Below are 10,405 nucleotides of genomic sequence, written 5' to 3'. Positions count from 1 at the left end.
CAGATTAACCATAGCATTTATTTCGTGTATTGTAACGGTAATGGTATTAACAACCATAGCATTTTATTTTAGTATGTTGTAACAGTGCCAGATTAACAACAGCATTTATTTCGTGTATTGTAACGGTGCCAGATTAACCATAGCATTTTATGGTGTGTATTTGTATGCCAATTGTCAGATTAACCATGAATACATTTTGTTTTAGTACGTATTGTAACAGTATGCCAGATTAACAACAGCATTTTATTTCGTGTATTGTAACAGTATCCAGATTAACCACAAGCATTTTATTTCGTGTGTATTGTAACAGTTATCAGATTATACCATAGTATTTTTGTTTGTAACAGTGCCAGATTAACAGCAGCGTTTTATTTCGTGTATTGTCGTCAGATTAACGGCATTTGTTTTTTTAGTTGTACTGTGACGTCTAGATGCTACAGCTTTTATTTCGTGCTGAGTAACAGATTAACAGCAGCATTTATTTCGTGTATTGTAATAGTGTCAGATTAACCATAGTATATATTTCTATTATAATATAACAGTTAACAGTATAACAGCATTCATTATATTTCGTGTATTGTGACAGTGTCAGATTAACCATATATATTTATTTCGTTATATTGTTAACAGTGCCAGATTAACAACAGCATTTATTTCGTGTATTGTAACAGTGCCAGATTAACCATAGCATTTATTTCGTGTATTGTAACGGTATCAGATTAGCGATAGCACACGCCTTCATTAATGACCATGACAGTACCAGATTAACGTTAGCTTGCCTTATTGTATTATGACGGTACCAGATTAACGTTAGCACTTACTTCGTGTATTATGACAGTACCAGATTAACGTTAGCACTTACTTCGTGTATTATGACAGTACCAGATTAACGTTAGCACTTACTTCGTGTATTATGACAGTACCAGATTAACGTTAGCACTTACTTCGTGTATTATGACAGTACCAGATTAACGTTAGCACTTACTTCGTGTATTATAATGATAGTACTCATTTCGTGTTTCCTGGCATGGCCAGGTGGTTAAAACACTCGGCTAGTAATCTGAGGGTCGCGGGTTCAAATCTCGATCACACCAAATATGCCCACCCTTTAAACCTTGGGGGCGTTATAATGTGACTGTCAATCTTATTATTCGTCAGTAAAAGAGTAACTCAAGAGTTGGCGGTGGGTTGTGACGACTAGCTGCCTTACCTCTAGTCTTACACTGACTGCAAAATTAAAGACGGCTAGCGCAGATAGCCTTCTTGTAGCTTTGCGCAAAATTTAAAACAAACCAAATCATTTCGTGTATTGTAACAGTGCCAACTTAACAATAATATCTACTTCGTGTGTTCGAACAAAACACATTTTTTCGTTAGTATTTTTTGGGGGAATATGCAAATTTGAAGAAGGATAGAGTGAAACTGTGGTTGCGATTAGGGTGCTGAGTAAACCAATAGATCTGGTGTAAATGAAATGTAGTGTTTAACATGGACACCTGTAAGTGTCCTATAGGTGTAACTTAATAAATAAAACAAAAGTATAAACAATATTTTTTATTATTTTCAACAGACATCTACCTGAATCTATATAAGCAGTAGGAATCATATTTATATTCAGTATCAAGATAGAACAACATTGATATATCAAAGACTTGTTGTTGTTGTTATTGTCAAACAAACAATATAATAACGTTCTTATACTTGATGAAAGATACAGATATGAAGAAGACAAGTTGAAACTGAAACGTCATCTTTTGATTAAGGATGATGCAGTCGTTTAAGATTGATTGAGTGGGATCGTGATGGTTCGTTTATCTGGTATGTCACAAATAAGAATAATTATGAAACTTTTAACTGGGTTTTAAAACGCGTTGATGAACCAGAAAGCATCCATTATGTAACGACTTGCAGTATTTTGAGTCGTTCTGTCAGTTGGTCAACATAAAGTAATCAGTACGTTTAGACCAGTTTAAACTGAGGAGTAAGCAAACGGTTGTAAATAAGGGGCAGAGAAAAGTGGTTTAAAAAGGGATTGTAACGGGGAGCAGCAAAGGGACGAGAGAAGAAAGGGGAATAAGGCAAGAATGGGATTTTGGAAGTATCAGGAATTTCAGCTGACACAGGATCCTGAGGAATGGAAGGCACTTTGGGAACCTCAAGAGCTTTAGGTTTCATAGCAGCAATTCTAGCGGCTTCCTCGGATGTCTTCTTGTCCACGCCGATGTCGCCTTCGGGTTTGAAACCCTTAGGTCCAGCTCGATAGCGGACTTGACGGAGGTTGCCGTTAGATCCATATAGCTGTACATGCCAGTTACTAAGCCGTCGGATTCCCAGGTCTCGTCTCGTGTGTTTACCCTCGTCTCCAGTGGCGTACATGAAGGTACCCTTCTCTGGGTCGAAGTTGAACAGCATGTCTGGCATTTCAGCAACTTTTGGAACGATGGGAGTTTCAAGAACCTTGGGAGTTTCTGGGACTGTTGGAGTTTTAGGGGCTTTGGGGGCCATGGCAGTGATCTTAGCGGCTTCCTCGGATGTCTTCTTGTCCACGCCGATGTCGCCTTCGGGTTTGAAACCCTTAGGTCCAGCTCGATAGCGGACTTGACGGAGGTTGCCGTTAGGATCCATATAGCTGTACATGCCAGTTACTGAGCCGTCGGATTCCCAGGTCTCGTCTCGTGTGTGTTTACCCTCGTCTCCAGTGGCGTACATGAAGGTACCCTTCTCTGGGTCGAAGTTGAACAGCATGTCTGGCATTTCAGCAACTTTGGAACGATGGGAGTTTCAACAACCTTGGGAGTTTCTGGGACTGCTGGAGTTTTAGGGGCTTTGGGGGCCATGACATTGATCTTAGCGGCTTCCTCAGATGTTTTCTTGTCCACACTGATGTCGCCTTCGGGTTTGAAACCTTTGGGTCCAGCTCGGTAGCGGACTTGACGGAGGTTGCCGTTAGGGTCTATATAGCTGTACATACCAGTCACTGAGCCGTCGGATTCCCGGGTCTCGTCTCGTGTGTGTTTACCCTCGTCTCCAGTGGCGTACATGAAGGTTCCCTTCTCTGGGTCGAAGTTCAGTAACATCTCTGCCATGCAGGCAGCAAAAAACAAAGGCAAAACGAAAAGCTGTAGAACGAGAAAGAGAGAAAACGTTATTTTCACATGTTCGTGTCGTATCAAGTGATCTTATATTTATCAGTGTCACAACAAAACCATTTTCACTTCCCATACCAGATAAACAGAAACAAATATCTTGTTGTTTTATTTAGGTTATAGGGCGTGTCAGACGGTTTGGACACTAGGGCAATAAATAAAAAAAAACAACCTTTACTTTCAATATAATGATAAAACTTTTTTTATTTTAGTCCACGTTTTGTCATTGTAGTTTCATCAGGGTTGACGAAACAATTACGAAACATTGGTTGAAGTTAAAGTTTTTACTGATTTTATGTTCAGAGTAAAGATGGTTATATTTTTTCTTCTAATTTTAATGCCAAGCAAACACTACATATGTGTATGGGATGTCACGTGCTTCTACATGTAATGTTATAAAACATGCCCACACCGGAACCGGAAAAGTTCTCTTGAGTCTGTAAGTAATTTGAGAATAAGAACCATCAAATATTAAACTGTGATTTCGAACAGTTAAAGAAGTCACTAACTTTCTGCACCTTCATAATGATAACTTATCTTTCCTGTAACTGTAAAAGAATATATCCGGGGACAGTTACAAATCTTTTCTGGTTATTAAAGATGATATTAAGGGACAGTTACAAATCTTTTGTGGTTATTAAAGATGATATTAAGAGACAGTTACACATCTTTTGTGGTTATTAAAGATGATATTACACATCTTTCGTGATTATGAAAGATGACATTCATGGACAGTTACACATCTTTGTGGTTATTAAAGATGATATTAAGAGACAGTTACACATCTTTTGTGGTTATTAAAGATGATATTAAGGGACAGTTACACATCTTTTGTGGTTATTAAAGATGATATTAAGGGACAGTTACAAATCTTTCGTGATTATGAAAGATGACATTCATGGACAGTTACACATCTTTTGTGGTTATTAAAGATGATATTAGGAAACAGAAATCTTTCGTGGCTATGAAAGATGATATTCGTGGACAGTTAGACATGTTTAGACATCGTAGCCTTTGTCATTGAATTCTATGCTACATTTCTAAAAGCATCTTTATGGGCATATGAGAAAAAAATAACACTTGCTACTCCCTACTGATAATTTTCGACAAAAGAGAATTTTCTTGTTACCAATTAAAGTTTCAATTTTGTTGAAAATAATTAAGATGTTCCACCCTACTCGGCGTAAGGGCTTTGGTTGGGTCTTAAAACAAATTAGCGAAATCAATACTTACAAACTTCATGGTTGTTGTCTGTGTATCAGGTGATTCTCCCAACTCGATCTCAAAATGGATGGAGAATCTGATTGGTTTTCTCAACTTTTATACTAATCCTTATTGGGTTATTTTTTATATCCCAAACCACGTGACGAAATAATCTGTTTCTTTTTTATCTCTTTTTTTTTTGGTCGTGATTTAGGAATAAGTATAGGAGACTAAAGATGAGCCAGCTGCAATCATTGGTCGAGAACATCAGTCAAACAAATAAGGATGATATTGATTATAATCTATCTAGGTCGAGGAAGGTATCTTCTTGAATTCAGGTATTCGACCCCTCTGGTTGACCTTGCCTCAAATCTAACTTTTCACAAACCCTATCTAGTTTTGTCTTTGAAATATAAGTTTAGATAAACCTCTTTTCCTGACTTTCTTTTGACAAGATATTTTCCAACGTTCCAATTTCGTCTTAGTTTCTCTCTCTCTCTTACAGTTGGGGATCGGGTGTAGCTTAGTAATCAGCATGCCGAAACTGTGAATCCAATTCGCAACCCTTCGCTGCAGAAACATGTTTCACGTTCTTAGGACTGTGGGTGAGCTGTAAGCATGATAGTCAGTTCTCACTAGTTGGCGGAGTCGCGCTGGTTTGCCTCCCATCCCAGTGACACAGCCGTAAGTCTGTGGATTTACACCGCTAAAAACCAGGTTTCGATACCCGTGATGGGCAGAACACAGAAAACCTTTTGTGCTTAATACCAAAAACAAAACAAGCAAATCCTTTAGTTTATCAATTTAATATTAGGGACTGCCGTATCACACTTAGCCTTTGTTTACCTTTGCACGAAATCCTGAAAGAAACGTACTTTTTAACCTTTCTATAGCTATTTGTTTGTCTTTCAATCTGTAGAACGAGTTGTCTGTTTAGTCTACGTAGCTCGTTAAGGTTTTTCTAAATTTGTTTGTCGACATATTTTTCTATTTATTTATCTATCAAGACTTCGTTTGTTTGTTTTTTGGTTGTAATTAAGCGAAAAGCTACACAATGGGGTATACGTGCTCTGTCAACCGCGGGTATCGAACCAGGGTTTGGGCGTTCTAACTCTACAGACATGCCGCTGAGCCTTTGGAGACATTTATCAAGACATCTCCCACTCCATAAATGTACGTGTACTTACGATTTAAAACATCAATGTAATCAATCTAATCATTTGTAATTCAAATTTTCTTTCTTTAATTTTTTTCTGGTGCATCCGAAAGTATACCCTCAAAAGCCCCCCAGTGGCTCAGCGGTACGTCTGCGGACTTACAACGCTAAAAACCAGGTTTCGATACCCGTGGTGAGCAGAACACAGCCCATTGTGTAGCTTTGTGCTTATATTCAAAACAATAACAATATAACAAAAAACAATACCCTTACAAAAAAGGAATGTAAATACGTTAAAGTGTTAAATATTTATCGTTAAAAAGTCGTTAACTGAAGACCTGAATTTTGTTTAGTTAATCTTGTCCATTATAACTTCAGTAAACTAAGAACTCGAATTCTGTTTTCAATGTTTAACAGTATAGCGCCATCTGTGGTAATATGCATTCTAATCAGGTGGAACTCGGTTTCTTAAAATATTTATTGTTTAAAGCCAGCTTATGGTTGGTTATACGTTATTTATCAACTTACAAAACTTTACGTGTTTTCAGATTTCACGTAAGATTTCAGTTTTTTGCTATTTTAATCTCACAAACTGTGCGATTGAAAATCCAGAGTCCTAATATATTTGTGTCATGATGCAACATTTTCTAATTTCGGTTTTGTTTGTTGTATAAATACAGTTTGTGATTACTTTTAGTTATTTTTATTTTAATCTGACGAACAGTGTGACTTGAGGCTGTGCGAAGTATTGCAGTTTTAACGTCTTAACCTAACAACCTGTGCTTGTTGGTTTGAAATCCCATGTAATTTGAAATTTTTGTAACGTCTTAATGAAACAAAGTTTGTGGAATTTCAAATTCTACTCTTTAATTTTTTTTAAAGATAAAAATGTTTTTTCTTTTTTTTTCTTCGATCAGAAAAAACTGATGATTTCAAATCTGAAACTGATCTCCATTTACTAACCGTAACAAAAATTGTATTTGTTCGTCTTATTTCCAGATGACTAATTTTGTACTTTAAGTATTTGTACCATCTCGGGCTGTTAAATCTCCAGAACACTACAGACACTATTTACTAAAGTTTTGTTCTTATGCCTGTCTCGTCTGATTCTAATTATTTATTTATCGTCTACTCGTTTCAGAATTTAAAGCTTTATTAATGAGATTTTTTTTTATTATCATCGAAGAATTAACATTCGATTTTTATTCCAGTAGTAACTTGACCTTCGGGACTCTTAAAAACGGTTCCCCGATGTCATTTCTCAGGTCCTGTCCTTGAGGTATGTGTCTCTGCTCTTCCTGAAACGTTAAGAATTTTGCTGTACGAAGAGTTTTTTGGTTTTTTTACTTAATTTATTTGATTTCACCTTTTATGACGGACGATTCAATATCACATAGCAAACCAAAGAAATACAGCTACGTCTCTTACAATCTGTTTCTTTGGTTTGTTTATTCAAGCTGTGCTAATGAGCCTCGAATAAGTGAAACTGCAGTCCAGAACGGGAGGTACAGCCAATAAAGAAATTCATTAGGTTTCTACGTCGCAGATTCTATTTTCAGTTTTACCTTTACGAAAAGAAATTCGTAAAAAACTTTATGCGATCATTTAAGCAGCTGGTCGGCTGTATAATAATAATGAATTATTTTTAGGTTACCAAACCACTCACGTACGCAGGGAAGGTTAGACAGAACCACCCATTTGTTTGACATGTTAAAAATTATGCGTATATATAATTATTTGTAATTATAGCGTAGCTATAATATTTAATGTTCTGGATATTTGTGAATTCTATGTGAACAACCATGTCATTGTTTAAGCTATTTGTCGTACAAGATTGCCTCTAGATTTGATATCATAACACGAATTTTTGTTTTTTCTTGTCAGTCGTGGTTGGCTCAACATTGGGCTATCTGCGCTGTGTTTGAACGAAGGGTAATGCCACTCATTTTATAAGTAACATTCTCAGATTGGTTTGGTCTGAATTTCGCGCAAAGCTACACGAGGGCTATCTGCGCTAGCCCGTCCCTAATTTAGCAGTGTAAGACTAGAGGGAAAGCAGCCAGTCATCACTATTCACCGCCAACTGCTGGGTTACTCTTTTACCAACGAATAGTAGGATTGACCGAACTTTATAACACCCCCACGGCCGAAAGGACGAACATGTTTGGTGTGACATTCTCAGAGCTGTCATTAGTTGGATTAATTTCATATTGATGGTATGCCTTATTTAATTTCTTTCTGTTATTAATTTGTTTCCTTTGTTTGTTGTTAAGCGCAAAGCTACACAATGAACTTCTTGTGGTCTGCTCATCGCGGGTATTGAAACTTGACTTTTAACATTATAAACCTTTAGGCCTACCACTGGGCCATTGGGGGGGCTCTACTCATTTGTTATTAGGGCCTCTGCAGCCAACAAACCCATGGACGCGAAACAAATAATCCATAAAGAGATTTGAAAAGTGTCTTTAAAAGTCCAGTGAATTCCAGATGAACCAAATCTGGAACTTTAATGTTAAGTTACGCAACTTAGCTTTTAATAAAACGTTTCTCTTGCATGGTATTTCTGATTCAACCTTAAATTCCTTAGAGCCATAGTGTTTATTAATATTTTTACATTATATTATATAGCTTATTAGCACTACAAAAAAGAGAATTATTCCCCTTTTGATATAAACAAATAGACATCGTTGGACAAACTCATCCAATACATTAACGTTTCCTGAGCTCCGTTACGTGATTTCCTTTGAGATTATAGCATATACTGTGAAACACGTGTATCATTAATTGCATCTTGTCTTCTACAATTCGAGGCCCGGCATGACCAAGCGTGTTAAGGCGTGCGACTCATTAATCTGAGGATCGCGGGTTCGCATCACCATCGCGCCAAACATGCTCGCCCTATCAGTTGTGGGGGCATTATAATTTAACGGTCAATCCCATTATTCGTTGGTAAAAGAGTATCCCAAGAGTTGGCAGTGGGTGGTGATGACTAGCTGCCTTCCCTTTAGTCTTACACTGCTAAATTAGGGATGGCTAGCACAGATAGCCCTCAGTAGCTTTGTGCGACTTCTACAATTCGAATGGTTTAGTTCCAAAATAATCACGTGACATAGTTCTTTGTTCCAAACATAAAGGTAAAATTAAAAAGAATCAATATTGAAATAAATACAAATATTCTGTTTTATGAAAGTATTAACAAATTTTAAACATAGCTTGTGCAAGCGGTCACATTCAGAAATGGAATTTCAAATGCGGACATCTCATATGATATATGGACTAAATAGATTGTTTCGTTTTTTATTGCTTTTTAAATTTCGCGCAAAGCCACTAGAGGGCTATCTGCGCTAGCCGTCCCTAATTTAGCAGTGTAAAACTAGAGGGAAGGCAGCTAGTCATTACCACCTACCGCCAACTCTTGGGCTACTCTTTTACCAACGAATAGTGTGATTGATCGCACATTATAACGCCCCCACACGGCTGAAAGGGCGAGCATGTTTGGTGCGATCGACATTCGAACCCACGACCCTCAGATTACGAATCGAACGCCTTAGCCCACCGGGCCAACTAAATAGTTATGTTACTAACCCTAATGGTTTATTTAATGCCATCCTAAATTTAGAATTACTGAGAAGAGGAGAGACGGACACTAACAGCGCTCACTGCCCGAAGAGTTTTGCTTGGCTATTTGAATCGCATAACATGAATGATTGTCACTTTTGAAATAAACCCACAGCTGAAAGTGCGAATCATGTCTATCAGCATTACATCTCGAACACGAAACCCTACGATACGCAGCCCGAAGTGTTCTTAACTAGTCCACGCCTATTCCCACTATTGTTTGCAGCTTTTCTGACCTTATTTCTAAATTTTAACGTGTGTATTTTATATTTTTACCGGTCCGGCATGGCCAGGTGGTTAAGGCACTCGACTCGTAATCCGAGGGTCGTAGGTTCGAATCCCCACCACACCAAACATGCTTGCCCTTTCAGCCACGGGGGCGTTATAATGTGACGGTCAGTTCCACTACTCGTTGGTAAAAGAGCAGCCCAAGAGTTGGCGGTGGGTAGCGATGACCGCTTCTCTTCTACTCTTACACTGCTAAATTAGGGACGGCTAGCGCAGATAGCCCTCGAGTATCTTTGCGCGAAGCCCCCCGCTAGTACAGCGGTATGTCTTCGGATTTACAACGCTAAAATTAGGGGTTCGATTCCTCTCGGTGGGCTCAGCAGATAGTCCAATGTGGCTTTGCTATAAGAAAAATACACACAAAGACCCTTTGCGCGAAATTAACAAAAAACAATATTTTTACTTCAAATATTCTCCGTTATTTTATTTCGTGAAATATATTGATTTTCACCTGGTGTGGTAACAATAAAGGAGTGACTGAGAATGGGTTCAGAACTGTTTATGTTTAGTTTTTGAGATTCGCGCATAGTGACCATAGCCTTCTCTAACGGATATATTATGTGGGGGTGGGTGTAGGATCTGTTACACATGAAGCATCATGAACTTTGAGCTGTAATTTTCACTGTCGTCACTCGTACGAAGCATCGACGACTTCAAAGATGCGGAGTGCGTTTTTGTGGTAACCTAATGCGAACCATGAACCTTTAGGTTTACAGCTAGGGCACTCTGACCGGTAATAATTAAATGTAACAGTAGAACATGCTTGTAAATATATGTGTGTATATAAGTGTGTGTGTGTCCATTTATTTATTAATCTAAACTGAAGAAGTTATGAATCTATTTACATAATGTCACCTGCAAATGTAAGTTTTTAAAGTTTTTTTAAAACATACTGAATTATATCATAATTATATATTTAAAGAAGAAAACCCTTAAAGTTTCCGCATATTTTAGCACAGGATCATACGAGTACTGGGGCGTTGACATGCAAAGT

At 37.7% G+C, this 10,405-nt stretch overlaps 1 protein-coding gene across 1 annotated transcript; it reads right to left on the bottom strand.

The window, feature by feature from the left end:
* Positions 1–2,363: 2,363 nt before the first annotated feature.
* On the bottom strand, positions 2,364–4,450 carry LOC143227875 (uncharacterized). The gene is made up of 2 exons (XM_076459226.1): positions 4,380–4,450; positions 2,364–3,119 (listed from the first exon to the last, which is right to left on the bottom strand). Exons 1-2 carry the CDS (start codon positions 4,386–4,388, stop codon positions 2,643–2,645), a joined length of 486 nt encoding a protein of 161 aa, XP_076315341.1. The 5' UTR covers positions 4,389–4,450; the 3' UTR covers positions 2,364–2,642.
* Positions 4,451–10,405: the final 5,955 nt, after the last annotated feature.

The sequence above is a fragment of the Tachypleus tridentatus genome, chromosome 10 (assembly GCF_004210375.1).
Source record: "Tachypleus tridentatus isolate NWPU-2018 chromosome 10, ASM421037v1, whole genome shotgun sequence".
NCBI classification, from domain to species: domain Eukaryota; kingdom Metazoa; phylum Arthropoda; class Merostomata; order Xiphosura; family Limulidae; genus Tachypleus; species Tachypleus tridentatus.
Note: the sequence above shows the minus strand (reverse complement) of the source record. Positions and strands in the feature narration are given on the sequence as shown.